The sequence below is a fragment of the Mastigoproctus giganteus genome, chromosome 6 (genome assembly GCF_048544385.1).
Source record: "Mastigoproctus giganteus isolate SK-2022 chromosome 6, ASM4854438v1, whole genome shotgun sequence".
NCBI classification, from domain to species: domain Eukaryota; kingdom Metazoa; phylum Arthropoda; class Arachnida; order Uropygi; family Thelyphonidae; genus Mastigoproctus; species Mastigoproctus giganteus.
In genome coordinates, this window is record NC_143580.1 from 97750235 (window position 1) to 97777841 (window position 27607).

At 38.6% G+C, this 27607-nt stretch overlaps 1 protein-coding gene across 1 annotated transcript in view; it reads right to left on the minus strand.

The window, feature by feature from the left end:
* The window catches only part of LOC150084470 (uncharacterized), a 428998-nt gene that overhangs the window by 38970 nt on the left and 362421 nt on the right, over positions 1-27607 (minus strand). Inside the window, exon 10 of the mRNA XM_090375238.1 lies at positions 11432-11539. Within this exon, the coding sequence (XP_090231364.1) occupies positions 11432-11539 (108 nt within the window). The remainder of the gene's footprint in view (positions 1-11431; positions 11540-27607) is intronic.

Sequence of the window (27607 nt, forward strand, 5' to 3'; positions counted from 1 at the left end):
TTCCGCTGTTAGGCCCAGTGTCGCTATTTTTGGGTTTTAGATAATCCCTTGTATCTTCCTGCGTTTCTTTTTTTATTGCTATTCCTGTATTCCTAATCTTCCTGATTGATTTTATCCTGGTTGACCTTAGGTCTTCCTTCACGGCATTCATTACTTTTGTTTTTATCTCTTTGCTGGTCGTGGTTGGCTGTCTCATCTTGGTCGTAGCATAACCAAATTTGGTGGTTTCATGGGCACTTCCTTCTTGTTTGTGTCATGTTTGCTGACATAGCAGTGTCAGCTGTGATATTTGTCCTCAGCACGGCTGAAAAGAGTGAGGGCGCTGTTGCATTTGGCTTGCATTCTCTCTAGTTTGACGTGCTCACACAGTAGTATGGTTTCCAGCTTAGTCCACAGCCGTAGTGATCCTGTTGTTATTATCTTTCATGATGTTCTCCAGTTTGGTTCTTAACGCCATGACCCGATCTATCATGGATCCCTCCGGGAGGTTTTTCTTCTTGGAGTTGGGGGCAGTACTCATATCCTCCAAGTCCTCTATCGTGATGTCTGTATTTGTCGGTGATTGGGATGCATTTGAGTCCCTTACTGCAATTGTGATGTCTGTATTTGTCGGTGGTTGGGATGCATTTGGTTCCCTTACTGCATTTCTTCGCTGGAGGTTGGATTACCAACTTTGTCATGTGGGGGGGGGGGACAGCCAAGTGCTAAAATGCCCCTGGGGTACGGGGTTAATTTCTTTTAAGGTTTTGCAGATTTGCAGAATGCTAAACACAATAGTAATATTTATTTTCGTGTGGAAGCAATAGAAATTAATCGCATCTTCTCCCAATGAAAGTTTGTAAAGTGGGGAAGTCACTGAACTCATGGTTTTACTTGTTAAAAAAAAAAAAAAAAAACTACCTTTGCAGTCACTAAAAGTTGAGGCACTCTTTCAGCCCAGGTTTGCACTAGTGGGGGCACCCACCCCAGTCAAAAGCCAGATATTAGCGTTTTTTTTTTTTTTTTTTTTGTAGTTGTTGGCGCATCGGCTTCTGTGGCCATAATGCACCTCCCAAGGTTTTTGCAGTACTTTGATCCAAGCCCGAGGCGGGATTCGAACCCGCGACCTTTGGGTTGCCAGGCAGGTACTTTACCCACCCGGCTAGCCCGGTCGGCCAGATATTAGCGTGGCCTCCACGTTATATTGGCGCCTTTCTATGCCCCTGTTGTCACCCACATGGTAACCAGTGCAGTCTGACAGCAAAGGAACAGATATTGATATCTGGCTAAAAACCCAATAGAATAATCAAATTTCTTCGCCAAGAGTGATGAACATCTTTAAGGGAGAAACTTTGTATAACATAAACTGAGCTTAAATCACATTTTTTAAGGCAAAATCGCAGAGCAGTAAAAGTGCGTCGTTTACTAAGGCAGACATATTGGCGATCCTCTGTTTTTACCCCCGGGGATTCACCTCTGGTGAGTATGGGCTTGGCACATCCAGGGTCCTGAGCTGGATATCATCATTCTTCTCTTTCTTGGTGATTCCCTTCTACCTCTCTCTCTCTCTCTCAGGGTAACTCGGGGAATTATTATTATTTTTTTTTTTTTGGCTGGTGCAGCATAAGCCTCAGGCTTCCTTGCACCATATAGCTTCTGCTAATAATAATAATGGGCATTTAATAATAATAGGTTTTACTGTCAGCTGGGTTTGACAATTGCTGCATAGTGGAGGGTCATTCTAAGTGAGCAGGTAACTAGTGATCAGATGATGAGTTAGGTGATTACGCACAATCCATAATATGGCAAGTATAATTTTTTCTTTCCTATTCCCTCTTAGCCTTGATATCCACTGCTTTTGATCATTCTTAATTAACAATGATCAAAAGAATGATTAAGATCTAAGTTGACCATGACTAGATGTTGTTTCATGACGAAGGCATTGCAGACATGAGATTCAGCTTTGATAAGCACGTCTAGCATTGATCTGTTCTTTCGAAAGCTATACTGATGATCTGGAAAGAGATTCTGTGACTCCAGGATGTAAGTGAGCTTTGTGTAAACCAACCTTTCAAAAATTTTACCCATGCAGCTCGTAAGAGATATTGGCCTGTAATTTTCAACACAGGAAGGATCTTTTCCTGGTTTTGGTAAGGCGATAATGAGTGATGCAGGAAGGATAGGTATTTCCGGAGAATATCCAATTATAAAAAAATTAACAGGGTACTCAAGCCCTCTTCAAGTAAATGCATCAGCATAACGTAATGGACTCCATCTGGGCTTGTGACACTACTGGAAGATCTGTTTTAGTAATTCTTGAAGTTCAATCAACGTAAAGGGTTGGTTGTATGTAAATAAGTGGTGCGAGAAGAAGTTGATTTTATTTTGTACTGCACTGGATTTGATGTTCTGGAAGGTGGATACATAGGAGGCAGAAGCAAGAATTATGGCAAATGATTCTGCTAGTGCACTGGCAACTTCTTCAGCGTCTTTCTCTTTCTAATGATGTATTGGAGAGGGCAGTCAAACGAATTTTCCATTTAATGCCTGTATTCTTTTCCAGATGAGCTATGTGTCTGTGTCTTTTCTTACGGTTGAGGCAAAAGCAATCTGCAAATCTCATTTCACTTTCTGTCTAATTTGCCTTGCTTTTGCTTTAAGCCAGTTATAAGCAATGGAGTTACTAGTGGTGGGATTCTTACAGAAATTATTCCAAGACCAGTTTTTTCCCTGTTTGACACTGAAGCAATCTGTATTCCACCAGTGATTTCGGTGATTGCAATATGTCTTGGATTTTGGAATGTAGGCATTAGCCAGACAGAATCTGATTGGTGATGTAATCACCAATGATGCAATTGGTGATCATCAATAGGTTGTTTTTGAACATAAAGTCTGTACAGAAGTATTTAGGCAGAATATCCATTCCAGTTTGCCTTTTTAAACTTCCAACTGGATTGCTGATCAGGATTTGGAATTACCCCCGTTTGTAATGAGCAAATAATTGAAAAGTGATCACTGTTAAAGGGATCAGTTAATACAGACCATGTCATGATTGGAAAGATGGATGGTGAGAAGATTGACAAGTCAATTGCAGAAGTAGATCCTATAGGTAGGAGATCCAGAGTTTAATAATTTCAAATCATTATTATTCAAAAATTCCTCAATCAATTTGCCTCTTCTGTCCATTGCAGTGGATCCCCACAATGGATGGTGTCCATTAAAGCCACTGAAAAGACAAATTGGAGTTGGAGGTTGTTAAGTTCTGAATGGGGAAGTGGTAGAGATGGTGGAATATAAATAGAAAAAATGGTAACTGAAATACCAACTGCAATCCGGGCTGCCACAGTTTCTAGGGTGGTTCTTAATTGGACCGGCCTGTATGGTATGTTAGAATTTACAAGAATGGCTACTCCTTCACGGGCAGGAGACTCTGGGCTCCTATCTCATCTATACATCATATAAATTCAGAATTTCAGCGAAACTTGGGGTGACAAGAAAGTTTCCTGCAGGCATACCTATGGGATTGAATTGAGCGAATAAATCCCTTAAGTCATCAGAATGATTGCTTAGGCTTCTGCAGTTCTACTGTATGATATTAGGCATTATTTTGGTTTAGCTCAGGATGATTCGTCTGACTGTTTTTTGTATGCAGGGCATTTTTCCAGTCTTTTTTTTTTTTTGGGAATAAGAGGCATCCAGTATCTGTAATGTCGTTGGCATGGAGTTCTAGGAGTTCTTCATAATCTGAGTGCACATCCACTGTCATATGTTGGTGGGTGGTTCAGTTTTCTTCCAGTTTTTAGTAGTTTTCAATTTTTCTCTGTCATTTGAGACCATCAGAGTATCAGTTCAGATACTAATTGGAGTGTTAGTGGCTTCGGCAGTTTTAGTTTTAGAAGTATCTTTTCGAGTGGTTGATAAAGCTGCTTTAACCCAGTCAGCTAGCGAGATGTTGGGCGGCACTGACATCTGTTTGAACTGCAGTTTCGAGTGCGAGAGGCACGTGAAGGAGCCAACATCTGATGAGTTGAGCTGTATATCATCATTCATCTCATTCTTGGTGATACCCTTCTACTTCTGAGTCTTGTTCTCTCTCTCTCTCTCTCTCTCTCTCTCAGGGTAATTCAGAATTTTTTTTTGGCCGGTGCAGCATAAGCCTCAGGCTTCCTTGCACCATATGGTTAACAATAATAATACTAATAATAAGACGGACTAAGCATGGTCAACATAATTTGTCTGTGTGCCTCAGGATATGTGACTTTATTTTCTACTTTGTATTTTTGGATTTTCCTTCCCGTCTCTCCATTTCATATGATTTAGAAAAGGCATGATGACTGCCTTTGCTGTTGGGGCAAATGGGAGTTGAGGCTGTACAGTCTGCTTGCATATGATCTTTTGATCCACAAACAGGACAGATGGCATCGCCTCCGCATGCCTGCTGAGAATGACCATATTTCTGGCATTTAAAACAACAAAGAGGATGAGGTGACCAAAAGGCTGAGTTAGAAAGATAGTACTTATAGAAAAAGAAAAACAGAAAGGTAGTTTTCCTTTCTGGGCCTCTGCCTAGTTCTTGTTCAAATGTGCTACTCTGATATACAAATCAAATCAAGAAAACAGTTTTTGAAACAAAAAAATCTGTTCACTCAAATGCTCTTTATAGAAAATGATTTTAGAAATGCACTATAAATTGCTTGGCCATGGAATGTTTGGCACCCGGGGACAGCAAAGAATCAAAAGAAAAATAGCAAAGACTTCTTTTTTATGTAAACACAAGAAGGGAGGGGATAAATCAAAGTTGATGATTCTGCTCAGGTTGTTGATAAACTGAATAAGTACTTTACATCTATAATCACACAGGAGGAATTCTTTAAGGGAGTGCATACCAGAAGTTTATCAAACTTCTTTAGCTTCCTGGTAGAACCAGGGTGGAAAAGAATTTTGTATTAACTGAGAGGAAAGTGGAATAGAAATTGCTTGAGTAAAATGTAAGAAAGGCAACTAGGGTGGATGGAATCTATCCAGTTATATTAAAAGAGGTAGCAAAGGAGGTAAGCAGACCATTAGCCATAATTAAGAGAGAATCCTTGGATTCAGGAGATGTCCCCATAGACCGGCGATGTAAAAATGTATTCCAATTCACAAAGGGGATCAAAGAATGACACGAGTAATTACAGATCTGATAGTTCAACTTCTGTTCCTGGGAAAATAATGAAGTCACTAGTAAAAAAGTAATGCACAACCATCTAAACAGGAGTGCAGTTATACTTCAGACACAGCATGGGTCTGTCAAGGGGAGATCTTGTCTGACCAATTCGATTGGATACTATGATGCAGTAACAAAGGAAATGGATGCAAAAAATAATTTTGATATCATATATGGATTTTAGGAAAGATTTTGGTACTGTTGCACATAATAATGCCGTACAATTGGAATATTATCACTTTAAGGGCAAGTTACTATTTATATATATATATATATATATATATAATCTATATTGTGTACAAAAGGATGTATACAATTTACCCTTCACGGCAGGAATGCCAGGGGCTTCACACTGGCTGGTGAACAAAGGCCTTGAGGAGGGCCCACATCAAAGTTCGGGTTCATCCCCCAGGGCCAACAATATAATAAGTTTGTTATATTATTCACAATATTCAAAAAAATATTATACAGTATTTTTGACATTATATACAATATTATATAGACATCCTTTATAAATTTATTATACTGCCACATTACTGTGCAGTTTGCCTGGTTGAGTTTAGGTCATCAAGGATCTCTCTCCGGTATTTGCGATCCTTGACATATTTGTAGAGGTCACCTTCGATTGCTTGGACTGTGATAAGCATCTGCTTGGAGAGAAAGCGGTCACTAAGGGCTAGTCTATTATGGTTGGCTATAAGTGTTGGAGCTGACCTCAGTCCAGGTTGAGGGATTCTCCAGCTGAACAGTTCCCATATGTTTGGCTCCGAGATTATTCCAGTGGTCATTTTGGCAGTTAGGGTGAGGCGTCTTTCCATTATAAGATTTGGCAGTCAGGCAAAGTTCAGTGCGGTTGCCATCGCAGTTGTTCTTTGCTAGGGTGGACGATGATGTTTATGTGTGATCCAACGAAGGAGCCAGTATTCAGAGGAGTACACATGCTTGATATTCGTGGGGGCTGCAGATGCCCATATTTCTGAGGCATATAACACGACAGAGTATACAGAGGTGTATACGTACTGCCGAGTCACATCCAGACCCTTAACGTGAAGTAGTTGTTGTTGTTGTTTGGTAATCCACCGCATTTTGCAGAATTTTGTTATGAGCTTCTCAATGTGGGGCTTGAAGGTCAGTTTGCAATCGAGAACTACTCCCAAGTCTGTATGTGTGTTTACCACTGGAAGGAGAATGCCATCTAGAGAAGCTTGGACTTCAGTGGGTTGGTGCTTCAACGAAAAGACAATTTGGGCTGATTTTGCAGGATTAATAAGTAGTCCAAATTGATGGAGATAGAATTTTAAGTCGTGTAGCTTTTGATTGATCTTTTCATTAATTTTTGAGATATGTTCGCCCGGGTTAATCTGGGTGTGTAGCTTAATATCGTCAGCATAGCAGATTATGTCTTCTTTCTCTTGAACAAATGGAATAATGACTGCAGTAAATAATGCTCTGGAGAGGACTCCGCCTTGGGGAACTCCTGCAGTGATTTTTCTTGAGATTATATCTTGATCCGCTGTAAGAACAATGATTCTGTCTGATAGCAGGGTTGTGATAAACCACAACAAGTCACCTTTTATATGGAAGTAATTTTCTAGGAGGTGAACGAGCGAGGGAATGCTTATTGAGTCGAAGGCAGCTTCCAGATCAACATACGTAACGGCAAGTTCTGCTTTAGCTTCTAGTGCACTGAGAATGGTAATGGTTATGGATGTTAAATTGGTGATTGTGGATCTTCCGGGAATGGCATAGTGATTTTGTGGGATTTTTTTGTGCCGCATGATTTGACTGGTGATGGTTGAAAGTAATGCCTTCTCCAAAAGTTTTAAGAGGCTGGAAGAGCGAGAGATAAAGGAAAGGGGTGGCCTGATAAAGGAATGGTTTAGTGGAAGACAGCAGTGTGTGGTTTGACTGGGCACTGCTCTCATGGACTAATGTTATTAGTGAAGTCCCCCAGAGTTCCGTGCAGGGGCCATTGTTGTTTACTGTATTTATTAATGAAATTGATAAAGATATATCAGGCTTAATATCGAAGGTTATAAATGATAACAAATGGTTGGCAGAGTGGTTAATGACAGTATGCTATTGCAAAAAGATCTATAAAAATTAAGCAATTGCACTAAGAAATGGAATTTGAGACTTCAACATTGACAAATGCAAAGTACTGCATATGGGTCCCAGCCTAAAGTACCAACTGTGAGTTACTACACTGAAGGGTAATTGTACAGTCAGATATGCAAACGACTTGGGGGTAATTGTGCAATCAGATGTGAAATTTTCTGAGCAGTGCAGACAGGCTGCCAGGACAGCAGATGGGTTTTTGTCTATTATATACAGCAATTTTGCTAGCAGGGATAAGGAGGTGATTGTTCTATTGTATAAAGCCATCAGGCCACATCTTGAGTATTCCATACAGGTCTGCAGACCTAATTTTATGAAGGATGTAGAGCTGCTGGAGCAGGTACAGAGAAGGGCAACAAGATTAGTGAGGGAAACAAATTGGTACTCTTACCAAGTCAGACTTCAATTCTACAAACTGCAGCATCTGGAGACTCAGCACCTGTGAGGCAATCCTATTGAGGTGATCAAGGCTTTGAATGGATTGAGCAAGTTGGTGATGGGATTCTTCCTCTTGCTCAGATCACACACACAAATGGGAGGGCATAAATTAAAACTGAAGGATAGTAGCATAAAAGATGTGCAAAGTTTGCCTTTAGCCAAAGGGTGGTTGATTGCTGGAACAAACTTCCGTCTAATGTTGTGAAATGGACAGCCTGAATAAATTCAAGGAAGAACTAGACAAACTGTTGGAGGGGATGGATAAGTAAAATGGGTAGGGTTTCTTATTTATTTATTTTTTTTTTTGTTTGGATTCAGCTCTTAATCTGTTAAAACTAATTATTAATTATTTGTAATCCCATCCCAAAATTATTTCCCTTTGGGCACTGATGCCATTGTTTTCTCTCTAGGTATTTTATTTCTTTGTATTATAATGACCAAATTTGTTGTAAGGTACTACAGTCATACCTTGGTTAACGTTACCTCTGATAACGAAGTCCGCAATTTCAAGCCCCATTTAACATAAAAAATATTCCAATTTAAAACCAACGCCCAACAATCATCCGATTGGTTACTGAAGGTGACTCGATACGTACTCCCGAGTGCTCCCAAGCTGTGGGTGTGTCTGTTATAACAGTTTTGCGCGTCATTTGCCTAATTTAGTCTTTGTTTACAATTCATAGGGTGTGTTTCAGTGTGGTGCATTGCAATACATGATTGACGTTGTTTCAGTGTGGCACACTGCAATAATTGACGTAGGTTCTTTGATAGCATTATATAATGTAGATTTTGTAAATTTTAATAGAAATATTTTTTTTAGTTAAAATGTCAGAATCAAAGAAAAGAAAAGAAAAGCAATTTCTTTGGAAACTAAACTAAATATCGTACGATGTGTTGAAAGCGGCGAAAGAAAATCCGATGTGGCACATTCTTTAGGTTTAGCGCAATCAACTTTAACAACCATACTAAGTCAATCAGAAAAAATAAAACAATCTGCTCAGAATTGTACAGATGTTACAGTGGCAAAATTAACTCGCTTAAGGAATCCAATTTTAGAAAAAATGGAGAAAATATTAAGTTTTTGGATAGATGATATGTCACAATGTCATATGCCTTTAAGTCAAATGGTGATTCAAGAAAAAGCATTATTTTTGTTTAATCACCTGAAATCTAAACAAACTGAAGAAATTACGGAAACTTTTGGGGCTTCTCGTGGTTGGTTCAAGAAATTTAAAAAAACGGGCCAGGATTCATAGTGTAAAATTAACAGGAGAAGCTGCAAGTGAAGATGTTGAAGCTGCAAATAAGTTTCCAGAAAAACTAAAGGAAATAATTGAACGTGAAAATTTTCCACCAAATTTTGTGTTCAATGTTGATGAAAGCGGTTTGTTCTGGAAACGGCTACCATCAAAAAGCTTCATTTCTATTGAAGAAAAATCAGCTGCTGGGTTCAAAGCAGCCAAAGACCATTTAACGTTACTCTTTGGATCAAATGCCTCTGGCGATTATAAATTAATAATTGTTATTAGTTTACCATTCAGAAAATCCGAGGGCGTTAAAAGGTTTTTTTTTTGTTTTTTTGGTAGTTGTTGGCACATCGGCTTCTGTGGCCATAATGCACCTCCCAAGGTTTTTGCAGTACTTTGATCCAAGCCTGAGGCGGGATTCGAACCCGCGACCTTTGGGTTGCCAGGCAGGTACTTTACCCACTCAGCTAGCCCGGTCGGTGCGTTAAAAGGTAACATAAAAACGAATTTACCTGTAATATGGAAAGCAAATAGAAAAGCGTGGGTTAACCAAGCAGTTATTTAATGATTGGTTTGTTAACCACTTTTGTCCTGAAGTAAAACGGTATTGTCAAAAAAACAACTTTGAAGAAAAAGCTCTTTTGTTGTTAGACAATTAGCATTAGCAGAGGCATTTGATGCAAAAAAGCAACCTTATGCAGCATCAGCCAAAAAAAAAAAAAAAAAAAAACCCCACTTCCACTTCACCCCTCTGTTCGTTCGAAATACCTGTCCAGCTGAGCCTTAAACTTATTTAGGCTATCAACTTCCACGACAAGGGATGGAAGTCTCCACCAACCAACCACCCGCTGGCTAAAGGCAAATTTCCACAAGTCTATCCTACATCTGTCTTTCCTCAATTTGAATTTATGCCCTCTCAGGTGATTATTCTGAGCAAGAGGAAGAATCCCATCAGCATTGAGCATGCTCACACCATTCAAGGCTTTATACACCTCTATCAGATCACCTCGCTGGTGCCTAGTCTCCAGACACTGTAATATGCAAAACTTAAGCCTTTCTTCGTAAGAGCAACCTTTTGTTCCCTTCACTAATCTTGTTGCCCTTCTCTGCCCAATGCTCCAGAACATCCTACTGATCTTAACACGTTGGACACATACATTCCTGTCAAAGTTGTGTTTCTTCCAGCAAACACAACTTCCCTGATTCAACCATTGGATCAGGGAGTAATAGCATCATTTAAAGCTTATTATCTGCGTCGAACATTAAGCAATTCAATTGAACTAGAGGATAAAGAGGAATTGACAGTTAAAACTTTTTGGAAAAACTACACCATTAAAAACGCAATTGAAGATATTGATAGTTTTTGGACAGAAGTCACTAAGAAATGCTTAAATGGAGTTTGGCACAAAATATGGCCAGAAGTTGTACTAGAAGAAGAAAATAACATCCAAGAAATTAGAAATTAAGTTATTCACATGGCTCAATCCATAGGTTTCGAAAATGTCGATGAAGAGGTTCTTAGAAATTTATTGAATGCAGAAGATGTTGGTTTTTCAGTGGAAGATTTAGAAAACCTTGTTAGCAACGGAGACAAAGAAAATGAAGACGAAGTTAAAGAAGTTAGAGAGAGAGAGATAATCTTTAATGCCCTTCACGGCCAAAAAGCCAGGGGTTTACATTTTTACAGCCTCCCGAAACTTCCGGGAAAATCGAACAATTAATTTACAAAAACAAGTAATTTTACAAATGAAAACATTTTGATACAAAGGAGAGAACTCCTTATGAGAGCTAAGTCTGATTGAGCTGGCTTAACATTGAGATAAGAGCACCAGCTCAATCAGACAGAAACAGATGCAAGGTACACGTCATTGCTGATTAGTCCTATTAGTCATAATTTTTTCCGGTAAGTCCGGTCAACAGCGAATTTGTTCTTGCCGAAAAAGTGTTAACAACCAAAGATTTAAAAAGGGTGCATAAATGACATTGAAAACATTTTACATTTTTTTAGTGAAAATGATCCTGATTTAGGAAGAAGTGTTATTGTTAAGCGATCAGTGTTAAATGCAATAACTCCGTATAGGCAATTGTTAAATGAAAGTGAAAAAAGCATAAATAATCAACTTTAGACTCATACTTTAAAATGTAAATTTCATTTTGTATGTAAGTTGACTGTTTATTTAATAAAACTTATCTTTGTTCGAAAAAAAGCTTTTCATTTTCTTTACGTAGGAATGTATCCCTATTCTGGCCATAGTATTTTTACCGCTGAAAACAAAGTTTAGCTTAACGAAGTAATTTCGTGGAACACATCCTATTCGTTAATCAAGGTATGACTACTTTCATTAACAAGGTAATTGTAGTTTTGGTTTTATGGGTGAAATCTTACTATACTGAACTGTTTTTACTATTCATAACAAATAATTCAAGAAAAAATTCACATTACCTTGTAGTAAAATCAACAGTGAAACCATTTGAATTTCCCAGGTCACCAAATTTCATCTGCAAAGCATTCAGTTCTTCTTCCATATTATTATTATGATTATTCAAATGCCTAAAAAAAATTATACATTAAAAATTAAACTTAAAATTAATACACTAAATTGTTACACTAATAAACTGTTATTTTTTTCCATATTTTATAAAATTTAATAAAACAAATTATATTAGCATAAGCATTAGCAAAGGCACATGATGCAAGAAAGCAAACTTTCTTGTATGCAAATGTATACTTGTAAAAATGTATGCAAAACTGCTATTTTTTTCCATATTTTATAAAAATTAATAAAACAAATTATATTAGCATAAGCAAAGGCACATGATGCAAGAAAGCAAACTTATATAGCATCAGCCGAAAAAAAAAAAAAAAAAAAACAACACCTTATTTCACCCATCCACTCACTTCAAATGTCAAGTTCTGCCTTGTAACTATTTTAAGCTATCAACTTCTACGACAGACAGAAGTTTGTTCCATCAATCAACCATCCACTGGCTAAAGGCAAATTTCCACACATCTATCCGACAACTGTCCTTCCTCAATTTGAATTTATGCCCTCTCAGGCGATTATTCTGAGCAAGAGGAAGAATCCCATCAGCACTGAGCATGCTCAAACCATTCAGGGCTTTATAAACCTCTATTAGATCACCTTGCAGGTGACTAGTCTCCAGACACTGTAATTTTCAAAACTTAAGCCTTTCTTTGAGGTTTAAGAGCAACCCTTTGTTCCATTCACTAATCTTGTTGCCCTTCTCTGTACTCGTTCCAACAGCTCTAACATCCTTCTTAAAATGAAGCCTCCAGACCTGTATACAGTACTCAAGGTGTGGACTGACCATTGCCTTATACAAGGGGATAATCACCTCCTTATCGCTGCTCTTGCAGACTGTCTACACTGCTCAGAAAACTTCATATCTGCCAGCACAATTACCGCCAGGTCCTTTTCATTCCCTACCACTGTCAGTGTAGTACCACAGAGTTGATACATTATTCTGGGGTTACTGCTTCCCATATGTAGTACTTTACATTTGTCAATGTTAAACTTCATTTCCCACCTCTCAGCCTATCTGCTCAACTTTTCTAGATCCTGTTGCAGCAGCATACTGTCATTAGTGTCATTAACAACCCTGCCAACCTTCGTATCATCTGCAAATTTTTACATTAAGCCTGATATACCATCATTAATATCATTTATAAATACAGAAAACAACAACGGACCCAACACTGAACCCTGAGGGACTCCAGTATTAACATTAGTCCACGAAGAGCAGTGTCCATTGATTACCACTCTCTGTCTTCTCCCACTCAACCATCCCTTTATCCATAGCAGCAATTTGCCTCCAATGCCACACTGCTCCAATTTTCTCAGCAGCCTTCCATGTGCAACAGCATTAAAGGCTTTTCTAAGATCCAAATATATGATATCAAAGTTATTCTTTTCATCCAGTTACTTTGTGACTACATCATAGTATCCAATCAAATTGATCACACAAGACTTCCCATTAACAAACCCATGCTGTGTCCAAGCTATAACTGAAGTGTTGACTAGATGATCCTGCAATGCTTCTTTAACCAGTGCCTCCATTAATTTCCGTGGAACAGAAGTTCAACTAACAGTTCTGTAATTTCCTGTGTCTCCCTTTGATCCTCCATATATATGTGTTAGTAAATAAGACACGGTATTTTTTGGTATAGGACAACATCAGAAACATATATAAAAACAGCTTAATAGATAAAATCAAATGAACCACCAATGGCCTATGAAATGACTGGGAAACTATTGAAGAGGCCATAACTGCAGCAGAAAGAAATCTGGGATACAAATAAAAATAAAATAAAAAATTGCTATGAACATGAAACAATAATATAAAATTATTACATTATAAGAAAAAACAGGCATTTAGAATTTACTTACAGAGCTTGTTCATTTGTTTTAATTTTTTATAATGAATATGCAACACATATCAAAATGCCCCAAGTCCAAAGGTATAAGTATATTAAAAATTATTAAAATTATTTATTATAAAAATAATTATTAAAAACAATTTACATATATTTTTTCAAGTTAAAAATTTGTAAAAAGTAAATAAATGCAGACAATTTGTCAGATAAAATCTGATAATGTTTATGGCTCAGTCAGATGATTAAAAGCACTAAAACATATATGACATTCATCAATAAAATTTGAGCATTCAAAAAAGATGTTTTTAATGCTTAAAATTGTGTTACTATACTTTTGTCCTGGACATTGTTACAGACATTCTCTCAGATATGCCAGACAAGCAGTACTTGCTACCTGGGAATCTAAAACGCTGATGGAACTGATATTCAGGTGACACTCAAGTCAAGTGGACCCAATTTCAGCAAAGTCTGGACAGTCTGTGACAGCCAAATCCTCTGCTTGCACCTTCACGATGGTGGGCCTGTTAGTTATTTGGTTTTTAGGAGCATTAGCAACTAAGGCCATATTGCTCCGAGATATGTGGTGGTCATTCCCTGACCTTTCCGCATCCTCCGTATTTGTTGGTGAAGGGCTCGAACCCCGGTCTAATCAAGAAGCATGTGCTACACACTGCTACTCCTTCCCACCTGGCTACGGAGGTGCCGGGACTGTTAGTAACCCTGGGTATAACTTCCATGCACATGTACGCTGTGGGTGACCACCCAGGTGTGAACCAACGAAAGCAGTGATCAAGGTGTAGCACCCACACCACATGGAGGAATGCTACCCCTCTGTGTTACCAGGCAATACCAGGTGGTAGATGACTCTCATCAACTGGTGCAATACACCACTTTGCTTATTGGAGGCTTGAAATGGTGGAACCCATGTTTAACCTCCAGAGTTAAGTTCCGGTCAACCCTTCCCCATCTCTTCCATCATGCAGTATAATTGATGACTTTTGAGTTATGATGAACATCATGGTGAGATCCAATCTTCCTTATATTTCGAGGGTACTGCTCTAAAACAGTATTCGCAGGCCAGTCGCTAGTTAGCACACTGGAACGAACATATTGGTAAATCTTTAGGAGGCTTCCGGATCAGCTAGTGTATAATCTTGCTACCTCTACTTTACCAGATAGTGACTGGAGGGAGTCCGAATAGTGTGTATGCGGGGGGCATTGTTGAGGCCCCATTATGCCAAGGATCCGTGTATATTCTTCCCATGTGTACGCCATATCCAAAAATTTCATTACTTCATACAGCATGTCCCCGCCACTTTTTCTTACTATTGAATACATCATGAATTATCAAACTAATAGAGTAAGCTTATCTGCGAAAAGATCTAAACCTCCCAAATACTTCCAAGTTCATTTCACAAATATACGTGGTCTCAATTCTAATCTGAAAGATGTCCATTTCCACTTGCAGTCTCCCAAACCACATGTACTTTTTCTGACAGAATCTCAGTTAACGGTTGATTCAACCACTGCTCAACTCAGTTGCCTAAATTATTTGCTCTACGATTCCTTTCATCTCAAAGTTGGTACTTGTGCATATGTCTGTTCCAAAATTCCGTCAGAGACTTGGTAATTTGGAATCTCCTCTTTTTGATCTTCTCTGGTTTAAAATCTCTCTACCTCATTGTGTAAAATTCATCTGTTGTCTCTACCATTCTCCCAAATCCACTAATCACTTGGAACTCTTTGACTTCCTCTCTTTGCAACTTGACTTTCTCCAGTCCACCTTTCCTAACAGTGAGGTAATTTTCCTCGGTGATTTTAATGTTCACAACTGCAGCTGGCTTTCGCTTTCTAGTCACACCGACCCAGCAGGTCGAGATTCTGAAGCTTTCACAATTACTAATGACCTTGCACAGATTGTTCATTTATCTAAAAGAATACCGGACAATCCTAACCATGCAGCCAACACGCTTGATCTTTTCCTCTCAAACAACCCTTCTAAGTACAAGGTCGAAGTGAGTGGTCCTTTAGGCACCTTAGATCACAACCTGGTGATTGTCTCTTCTCCAATGGAGCGTTTATCTCATGGCTATTCCCAACCTTGTATTGTTTGGCATTACAAGAATGCAAAATGGGATGACCTGCGAGATTTCTTTTCCTTGGTCGGATTACTGTTTCAAAACTTCTGATGTCAACATTTGCTCAGATCGTGCCAGTGAAATGATTCTTGTAGGAATGGAATCCTTTATTCCACACTCCACTTTAAAATCTCGTCCTTTATCTATACCTTGGTTTTCCAACAAATGTACTAAGAATGTTCAAGAGAAAAACTTTGCATATTGTAATTGGCTTGTTTCTAAATCTTCAGTTTCATTTTCTGCCTACACCAAAGTTCACAACAATTGTAAAGCAGTTATTAATCAGTCCAAACTAGATTTTGAAAAGGATAAGAGTAAAAAACTTGCTTCTTGACCTAATGGTAGCTGAGCATTCTGGTCTCTTGCCAAAGCTATTGGCCGCAACTTTTACCTATCTCTGCTCCCACCTCTGTCAAAACCAGTTGGTTCTGTTGTCACTTCAGCCAAGGATAAAGCTGACCTGCTAGCATCCCATTTTTCTTCCAACTCCTATATTAATGATCTTGGTAAAACACCTCCCACCATTCGCAACACGCTCCATTCAATGCCTCCTGTGGTCTTCCGTCAAAAGGATGTCAGAAGGATTTTGACGAATCTTGATGCTAAGAAAGCTCCAGGTCATGATGGTATTTCTCCATATCTGCAATAAGGCCTCTAAGGTTGGGATTATTCATACCACAAATTTAAACATATACACCAACCATTTATAACTGATTTAATAATAAAATAAAATGATACAAAAGACTGTAAAATAATATTTACAAAAAACTAATTTACAACAAAAATAAAATAAAATAAAATAAGTAAATAAGTTAAAATGCATTAAAATATAAATTTAAAATCGATAAAAACACTATTAAAGCTTTCGGAGGTGTCTACCTCCTTCCTCAGCAATAATGAATATTTAAGCGACACATCCTTAAGTACCAGGTTCATGGCACACGTGGATGACCAGGCGCATACTCGGTATTCCTTTCACTTGTACCAGAACATGAAGTGGTCTGGGGACGTGGAAAACTAAACGTTTATCTCTGGCAAAAACCACCGCCTCAAAAAGGGGGTGAAGCCTAACTCCCCTGTCTCTGTTCATGTTATTGTTGCCAGAGGATCCAATCCACAGACTTTCCAGCCACTTGCGGTCCCAGAATCTATGTGCCCGGTCAAGGATGACAGCGTTGTCGGGGGAGATCTGGTGTTGTTTTAACCAATAGTGCTCGGCAATGGCGGATTTATTGAGCTATGCAGTCCGTATCGCTCTTGAATGTTCCCCCAGACGGTCCTTGAGACGCCGTCCTGTCTCCCCCACAATCCAGGCATGTGATCTCATATACGACCCCACTACTAGAATCCCTAGTAATGGGGTCTTTGACCTGTGACACTACTGTGTGCAACCTCCGGCCCGGGAGCTGCACACAGCGTGTCTGAAAGTCGCGAAGCATCCTCGCAATGCGATTCGACAGTGGATTCTGTGGTTTGGATCCTCTGGCAACAATAGCATGAACAGAGACAGGTAAGTTAGGCTTCACCCCCTTCTTGAGGCGGTGGTTTTTGCCAGAGATAAACGTTTTAGTTTTCCACGTCCCCAGACCACTTCCGGTACAAGTGAAAGGAATACCGAGTATGCGCCTGGTCATCCGCGTGTGCCGTGAACCTGGTACTTAAGGATGTGTCGCTTAAATATTCATTACTGCTGAGGAAGGAGGTAGACACCTCCGAAAGCTTTAATAGTGTTTTTATCAATTTTAAATTTATATTTTAATGCATTTTAACTTATTTACTTATTTTATTTTAGTTATAAATTAGTTTTTTGTAAATATTATTTTACAGTCCAGTCTTTTGTATCTTTTATTTTATTATTAAATCAGTTATAAACGGTTGGTGTATATTTTAAATTTGTTGTATTTCTCCACTTGTTCTCAAAACCTGTGCTCCTGAAATTACTCCTGTTCTTTGCCGCCTTTTTTCACATTCTTATTCCAAAGGTGTTTTTCCTTCTGCTTGGAAATTTGCTCATATTCAGCCAGTTCGTAAAAGGGTGACAAATCCCTCCCATCCAATTATCATCCCATTGCAATTACTTCTACTTTTTCTAAAGTAATGGAGAAATCTATTAACCACCAACTCTTAAACTACCTAGAAACCTTCCATCTGATCAATGATCATCAGTATGGATTCCGTGAGTGTCGATCCACTGCTGATATCTGGCTTATGTTACCCATTCAAGGACAAATTCAATGGAAAAGTTCGGGGAAACAAGTAGTTGCTCTTAACATCTCAAAGGCTTTCGATCGTATTTGGCATAAAAGTTTCCTAAACAAGCTTCCATCTTATTGTTTGCCAACTGTTTTTTTAATCTGTTATCCAGTTTTTTCTCTGATCACCCACTGAGGGTGATGGTAGATGGCTCTCTGTCTTCTAACTTTTCCACTAATGCTGGTGTCCCCCAAGGTTCTAAAAAACTTGCATCTAAAAAACTTGGTTTTCTCTCTCACTCTCAGCGTTACTTTTCTTCCAAACAGCTGTTCACTCTATACAAATCACAAATCCGCCCTATCATGGAATATTGTTCCCACATCTGGGGCAGTGGCCCCAAAACCTCTTTAAGGCTTCTAGATTCCATTCAGAAGAGGGCAGTTAGGTTGATTAATGACTCCTCTCTAACAGAGTCTTTCCACTCGCTGTCTCATAGACGTACTGTTTCTGCTGCATGCCTTTTCTACAGATGCTTCCATGGGCACTGTTCTTCTGAACTGGCTTGTATAATTCCCGCTCTCTCTTTCAAAACAGTCCGAACACGTGCCACGACCAGTCAGCATTCATTTACTGTCTAACTTCAAACTCACAGAACCAACTTTTCATCTTCCTCGTTTATTCATTCAACTGCCATTTTCTGGAACAACCTTCCTTCGTACGTATTTCCTGAAAATTCTAATGAAGTCTAATCTGTCAACCTATATCTTCTCAACCTCCAACCCAAGCATGGTACTAACTACTACAGGTTGTAATACTTGTCGTGTTTGGGGTTTTCATAAAAAAAAAAAAAAAAAAAAAAAAAAAAACACATACACATACCAACAGAAACATATCTTTTTTTCTCTCTTCACCAAGTACAGGTATGGAGTCAAAAATCTGCCAGAGGACAGGGTGATAAGGTACAAATGGGTTTCTCAGTGTGTACAATGAACTTAGAGAATCTGTGTATATTATACTTCTTAGGATACATGTTGATTTTGTATGTTCCATGGCTAAATTTATTCCTGTTAATTTAGCAATATATATATGCTGCATACTGTTGGTAGATGTTTTGAGAGAGTTATATCCGGGTAAAGAAACTGCAGCTACTCCTACTTGTTTTTCACTCTTTAACTGATCTGCATATACTGGAATGAAGGCGGAGAACAGGTCATTAATTGCAAGGCATTCATAGGCATTTACACTTCTGGTGTGTAAACTGCACTGTGGTGGAGTTGAGCTCCATTGTCAATGATGGCACTTGAGAGTGGTTGCAATGTTATCTAGCCAACTCAAGTCCATTAGTATTTGCTGAAGTTGTATTCTTAAAGATCTACTTACTGAAGGATCGCTTTGACATAGAGTTTACAGTGTGGCATGAATTTAGCCAGCGGGTAGTTGGTCGGAGGAACAGACTTCCATCCTGCAGTGCTTCTTTAACCAGTGCCTCCATTAATTTTCCTGGAACAGAAGTTAAACTCACAGGTCTATAATTACTTGTGTCAGCCTTTGATCCTCCTTTTTGAATTGGGGTCACATTTGCACATCTCCAGTCTATGGGTTCCTCCCCTGAGTCCAAGGAAGCTCTCATAATTATGGCTTAGGGTTTGCTTACTTCCTTTGCTGCCTCCTTTAATATAACTGGATAGATCCTATCCACCCCAGGTGCCTTTCTTGTATTTATCTTCAACAATTTCTCCTCCACTTTACTCTCAGTTATTACAAGATTATCTAGCTTACTGCCAGAGTTGAATACACCTCTGGCATTCCCCTCACTGAATAACTCCTCATGTGTGAATGTTGGTGCGAAATATTCATTTAGTTTGTTAGCTACCTGAGCAGGATCATCAACAGTTGAACCATCGATATCAAGTGGACCAATCTGATTCATCTCCTTCCTTCTAGAGTTTACATAAGTAAAGAACTCTTTGCTGTTTTTCTTTGCATCCATTGCCAAAGATTTCTCGTAATCTGCTTTCGCCTGCCTAACCTCCTTTGTAACTTGGTTACAGATCAACTTATATCTATCATAGGCTTCTCTGTCACGTGTTAATTTATATGTATCCCATGCATTTTTCTTCTCTGCCATATGTCTCATTAGTTCATCTGGCATCCATTTAGGCCTAAAACTTGAACAATATTTCTTAGTTGGTATGTAAAGTCTAGTAGCTTCCAAGATAAGTTCTTTGAATGCTTCCCGTTTTGAATTTGCTGTTGGTAACATCTTCAGTTGGTCCCACTGTATAGAATTTAAATACTGTCTCAGACCATCGTAGTCACCTTTACGAAAGCAATAACCCTTCCCTTTACCCCTGATGGTAATTACCTCTTTGAGTATATCCCATTTCAGCAAACTGTGATCACTGCCACCTAGTGGTTCCTTTATCTGTAGATTCTTAATGCATGAAGGATCACTACTGATAATCAAATCAAGAGTATTACTCCCTCTAGTTGCCTCCCAAACATACTGATGTAGAAAACAATCATCCAATAAATCCCCAAAAGCCTTGCTATTGTGTGAGTGACCAACCCACAAATTCCAGTCAATATCTGGGAAATTAAAATCCCCCATTATAAGACTCTCTGATTTACTGGCCCACTATATTTTCCTGTACAGTTTCTTATTATACTCATCAGATTCATTAGGCCTATAGCACACTCCTACTCTCAATTTTGATCTCCCAATGCTTATGTCACACCAAACTGACTCGACACTGCACTGTCCAGCGATGTCGACTAACTTCACTTCCTTGGATTTTATGTGTTTCTTAACTAATAGCATAACCCCTCCTTCCTTCCTCTTCCTTATACACCTCTATCAGATCACTTTGCAGGTGCCTAGTCTCCAGTCACTATAATTTGCAAAACTTAAGCCTTTTTTTGTAAGAGCAACCCTTTGTTCCATTCAATAATCTTTGCCCTTCTCCGTACTCGTTCCAGCAGCTCTACATCCTTCTTAAAATGAGGCCTCCAGACCTGTATATGGTACTCAAGGTGTGGCCTGACCATTGCCTTATACAAAGGGATAATCACCTCCATATTCTTGCTAGAAAAATTCTTGTATATTATTGACAACACACCATGAGCTACTCTTGCAGACCATCTGCACTGCTCAGAAAATTTCTATCTGACTACACAATTACCCCTTGGTCCAGTTCATTCTCCACCCACCACTGTCAGTGTAGTTGGGGGTTGCCTGCAAAAGCTCTGTGCTGGATCTCTCCTCTGGAACTATGTGCTGGATGAATTTCTGGCCATGGATCTGGAGGTATACGAGCACAGGCCTTTGCAGATGATCTCACCTTGCTGAAACTGCTGCCAACAACGCCCTGACTGTTATGCAACACTGGACCAAGCTACATCATCTATAAATATCACTGACCAAAACTCAATCCATCTTGCTAAAAGGGCACCTTTTGCCAACGAGACTGCCATTAATCAAAATACAGGACAAAACCATTAAACTAATGACCGAGCTAAAATACCTGGGCATCAACTCTGGACAGAAGCCTCACATTCCTACCACATCTAAAAAATCTACAGAAGAAAATGAAAACATACACACTTTCTTTTATTAGTTGTAATGGATATTTCCTATCGATAATTTTTTTAGTGAGGTATTGCAATTCTGTTGATGGATTTGCCTGTGTGTGACTATATTTAACAGCATTATATATATCTGATTATAAATAACTGCTTTTTTAATGCATAGAGGATGGCGTGAGTAGTAATGTAGGAACTTCCCTGTATGTGTGTTCTTCCCATATATTTTGGTGCCTAAAATTGTACTGATTTTATATATGGTGAGATTTAGAAAATTAATTTTATTATCGGTTTCTACTTTGAGAGTAAATTTGAGTCTCTCATGCGTTGTATTAAATGTATTGAATAAAGTGTCAATAGTTGTTTTATTACCTATTAAAAGGATGTCTTCTGCGTACCTCATATACAATTTGATACCAAGAGGAAAATGTTGAAGTACTTTTTCTTCAATAGAAGAGAGGTAGATTTCGGATAAGGGGGCAGAGATACCGAGGCCCATAGGAAGGCCAAAAATTTGTTCATATTTATTATTTTGAAATCTAAATTGCTTGGTATTAAGTAACAGTGATGTGAGCTCTAAAATGTAATTAACATTTAAATCAGTATGTTTTTGTCAATGTGTCATCTTTAGTTAATAGTTCTTTAAGAGCTAGTAGCATGGATTTGATGTGCACATTTGTGTATAGGGAGACGATGTCGAAAGACAGGAGAATATCATTTTCAGATATGGTCACGGAAGTTATACGTTTGTGTGCTGGCTTAGTGTTGTATACCCTGAACTGAGAAAATCTCATTAGAGGTGAAATAATTTTAACAAGGAATATGGATAGATTAGCATAAGTGGACTGTTTAAAGGAAGCAATAGGTCTCAAAGGGTAATCTTGTTTATGGAGTTTTAACTATTCCAAAAATATGAGGAAGTATAGTACTGCGAATACCTATCTACTGGAGGGTGTGTAAATTAATTTGTTTATTACTACTCGCACCATCCTCTATACATCAAAAAAGCAGTTCTTTATAATCAGATATATAATGCTGTTAAATATAGTCACACACAAGCAGATCTATCCACAGAATTGCAATACCTCACTAAAAAATTTATCGGTAGGAAATATCCATTACAACTAACAAAAGAAACAAATTACTAAAGTACATAATAGTATTAATAGCTTTAGACAACATTAATAACCATTTGAATAAGACAACACAGACCTCATATTGCCCTTCCATACCGTCAACAATATGATAGATGGCTTCAACAGATTTTTAAGAATACAGATATCAAGTTAATATTTACATCTTATAATAAATTAGGTTCTAAATTTAATTCATACAGGACAATGTTAAAGTGTTAAAAAATGCTATCATTTTTTATCCCTTTCACCTGCTTTTAAGAAGCATTTATTCTTCAAAGTGTCCTATACTTTTTCCACGGTCTATACAACTAATCTGACGGAATGAACATCATTTAACTTTCAATTTTGTAGCTGCAGTCAGTCGCCGCCCTAGGGGGAAGTTGTTGTTGAAACGATACACCACGTTTAGTGCTCAGAGCAATTAGATGACGTGAGTCACCCCTCTCTCCGATGGTCACGGGCAGTCCGCGTATTGCGTAATTGCCTCAGGAACGAAAGAGGAGAGTGAGAAATTCGAACATGAGACATAACTCCTTACGAGATCGAAACTAATAAACACAATGACTGTCATTCTAAAATTCCGTTCGTATGAGTGTATCGATTTATGTTCGATGACCGCGATTGCAAAACAAAAGAAACTGCCTTACAAAAATATGAGATTTCCTGTATCTATTTAATATATCATTTTTAGTTGCGTCAAATTCCAAAGTTGACAGGGGAATGTAGAGGTATTTATAGGAAAAGGGGAAAGAAAAGAGAGAGCTTGGCCAGTCTTACTGTAGGTTTTGGAGTTTCCAGGTTGTAAAAGTTTGAGAGTAGGTCCGAGAAGCTTAGCGAAAGTTTAAGTCAGCAGATAGAGAAAGTTAAAGAAGTTAGTCCAGAGTCGTATGGATGGATAAAAGAGCAGAACTAAGAAGTGCCACGGACGAACGACCATTTGTCGGTAAGTGAGTAGTTTTAATTTTTAAACAACAGAAACTCAACCATTAGAAGTTAATTATACTTTCCTCTTGCCTTAAATTCTCTCACACACACACACACACACACACACACACACACACACACACACACACACACACACACACACACACACACACACACACACAGAGAGAGAGAGAGAGAGAGAGAGAGAGAGAGAGAGAGAGAGAGAGAGAGAGAGAGAGCTCTCTTCTCATGAAAATCATTCTAACAAATGTATATCTACTTTTCATAGTTAGAATCTAACAGTTAACATGACCTGACCAATTAATTGTTATAATACTCATTCTAATTGTTAAGTTGACATATATACTATTATAATAATAGAACGATTGTATGACGTGATTGTCATCAATGATTGTGAATTCTTGCTAGATAATTAGTGGAAAAGTCACACGAAGAACATTCCATAAATTGCAACACTACTAATAACAAGATAACACTTGCTATTCAGTTAATGTACCAAGCAACCACATACCAATTAATCAAAAGCTTTGACAAGTTCAATTGCACTCATGTATATGACTTATGTTTAATAAATCTTGTTTCGTTGATCATCTTGCCTCGTGACAATTCTCTGTTACACATAATTCACGTAATTTATTGAGAAGATATTGAGTTGGAGTTATGCGGGTTCAAAGTTCAATTTAAGGAGAACCTTTGAGTTATTCACAACGCAACCTTGATGCTGCAGGCTTACTCTTATTTAAGTCCGAGTGGGCTTGAGGGTGCAAGATTTTTGTCCTAATCCAACTACTGGACTATCATTTAAAACCCAGGTCTTCTGGAAACACATATTAGCGTGCAGCTTTGTCGAAAGCCATGCAATTCACAGAGAACATTATTTAGGCAAGCACACATGTTAAAACAGAAGGAACCTTGTGGAACAACAACATCAAACGATTATAATAACATCATATATTTGATTAGATGTCAATCAGATTGTCAAGCGTGTTACATTGGTAGTACAACAGCTAAATTTGGGACTTCAAAAATTTCTAACACAAGTGCCTACTACCACTTTAACAGCTTCAAATCTAATTTACCAGGTACAGAATTAAAACATGTTCAATCTTGAAATCATAACCCATGCATCCATACGGCTGCGTGGGTTATGATTACAAGAAATGAAATTTCTAGTTATAAAAATTTCTAGTTAAACTGAAATTTCTAGTTATAAAATTCTTCAAAATGAGGCTCTCATCATTGAGTCGTTTAAGTGCCACACTTCATTCAACATATTAAACATGAAAGTGCCAATATCAACTTCTCCCCTATTTGGAATTTAGCACGTATAAAGTTTCCACGTGCACTGAAATGCATTTTGGAGACTTCAGCATGCCTATTAGCTTTTTAGCATTAGCATTAGTAGAGGCATTTGATGCAAGAAAGCAAGCTTATGCAGCATCAGCCAAAAAAAAAAAAAAAAATTAATTAATTAATTAAAAAATAAAATAAAATAAATAAATAAAAAATAACCACTTCCACTTCACCCCTCTGTTTGTTCGAAATACCTGTCCGGCTGAGCCTTAAACTTATTTAGGCTATCAACTTCCACGACAAGGGATGGAAGTTTATTCCACCAACCAACCACCCGCTGGCTAAAGGCAAATTTCCTCACGTCTATCCTACATCTGTCTTTTCTCAATTTGAATTTATGCCCTCTCAGGTGATTATTCTGAGCAAGAGCATGCTCAAACCATTCAAGGCTTTATATACCTCTATCAGATCACCTCGCCGGTGCCAAGTCTCCAGACACTGTAATTTGCAAAACTTAAGCCTTTCTTCATAAGAGCACCCCTTTGTTCCATTCACTAATCTTGTTGCCCTTCTCTGTACTCGTTCCAGCATCTCTACATCCTTCTTGAAATGAGGCCTCCAGACCTGTATACAGTACTCTAGGTGTGGTCTGACCATTGCCTTATACAAGAGAATAATCACCTCCTTATCCCTGCTAGAAAAATTCCTATATATCATCGACGATACACCATGAGCTACTCTTGCAGCCCATCTGCACTGCTCAGAAAACTTCATATCTGCCTGCACAACTACCTCCAGGTCCCTTTCATTCTCTACCACTGTCAGTGTAGTACCACAGAGTTGATACGTTGCTCTGGGGTTGCTGTTTCCCATATGTAGTACTTTACATTTGTCAATGTTAAACTTCATTTGCCACCTCGAAGCCCATCTGCTCAACCTTCCCGATCCTGTTGCACTAGCATAGTGTCAGTAGTGTCCTTTACAACCCTGCCAACCTTCGTATCGTCGGCAAACTTGGACATTAAGCTTGATATACCATCATCAATATCATTTATAAATACAGAAAACAATAATGGACCCAATACTGAACCCTGAGGGACTCCACTAATAACATTAGTCCACGATGAGCAGCGTCCATTGATTACCACTCTCTGTCTTCTCCCCCTCAACCACCCCTTTATCCACAGCAGCAATTTGCCTCCAATGCCACACTGCTCCAATTTGTGCAGCAGTCTTCCATGTGCAACATTATCAAAAGCCTTTCTAAGATCCAAGTATATAATATCAAAGTTATTCCCTGCATCCAGTTCTTTTGTGACTGCATCATAGTATCCAATCAAATTGGTCAGGCAAGACTTCCCCTTAACAAAACCATGCTGTGTCCGAGCTATAACTGAAGTTTTGTGTAGATGATCCTGCAGGGCTTCTTTAACCAGTGCCTCCATTAATTTTCCGGGAACAGAAGTTAAACTCACAGGTCTATAATTACTTGTGTCAGCCTTTGATCCTCCTTTGTGAATTGTGGTCACATTTGCACATCTCCAGTCCATGGGTACGTCCCCTGAGTCCAAGGAAGCTCTCATAATTATGGCTAAGGGTTTGCTTACGTCCTTTGCTGCCTCCTTTAATATAACTGGATAGATCCCATCCACCCCAGGTGCCTTTCTTGTCTTTAATTTCAACAATTTCTCCTCCACGTTACTCTCAGTTATTACAAGATTCTCTAGCTTACTGCCAGAGTTGAATACACCTCTGGCATTCCCCTCGCTGAATAACTCCTCATGTGTGAATGTCGATGCAAAATATTCATTTAGTTTGTTAGTTACATGAGCAGGATCATCAACAAGTTGACCCATCGATATCCAGTGGACCAATCTGATTCATCCCCTTCCTTCTAGAGTTTACATAAGTAAAGAACTCTTTGCTGATTTTCTTTGCATCCCTTGCAAAAGATTTCCCGTAATCTGCCTTTGCCTGCCTAACCTCCTTTGTACCTTGGTTACAGATCAACTTGTATCTATCATAGGCTTCTGTGTCACGTGTTAATTTGTATGTATCCCATGCATTTTTCTTCTCTGCCATATGTCTCATTAGTTCATCTGACATCCACTTAGGCCTAAACCTTGAACAATATTTCTTAGATGGTATGTAAAGCCTAGTAGCTTCCAAGATAAGTTCTTTGAATGCTTCCCATTTTGAATTTGCTGTTGGTAACATCATCAGTTGGTCCCACTGTATAGAATTTAAATACTGTCTCAGTCCATCGTAGTCACCTTTACGAAAGCAATAACCCTTCCCTTTACCCCTAATGGTAGTTACCTCTTTGAGTAAATCCCACTTCAGCACACTGTGATCACTGCCACCTAGTGGTTCATTTACCTGCAGATTCTTAATGCATGAAGAATCACTACTGATAATCAAATCAAGAGTATTACTCCCTCTAGTTGCCTCCCGAACATGCTGATGTAGAAAACGATCATCCAATAAATCCACAAAAGCCTTGCTAGTGTGTGAGTGACCAGCCCCCAAATTCCAGTCAATATCTAGGAAATTAAAATCCTCCATTATAAGACTCTCTGATTTACTAGCTCACAGATACTGACTGGAATTTGTGGGTTGGCCACTCGCACACTAGGAAGGCTTTTGTGGATTTATTGGATGATTGTTTTCTAAATCAGCATGTTGGGGAGGCAACTAGAGGGAGTAATACTCTTGATGTGATTATCAGTAGTGATCCTTCATGCATTTAGAATCTGCAGATGGAGGAACCACTAGGTGGCAGTGATCACAGTGTGCTGATGTGGGATTTACTCAAAGAGGTAACTACCATAAGGGGTAAAGGGAAGAGTTATTGCTTTCGTAAAGGTGACTACGGTGGTGTGGGAGAGTATTTAAATTCTATACAGTGGGACCAACTGATGATGATACCAACAGCA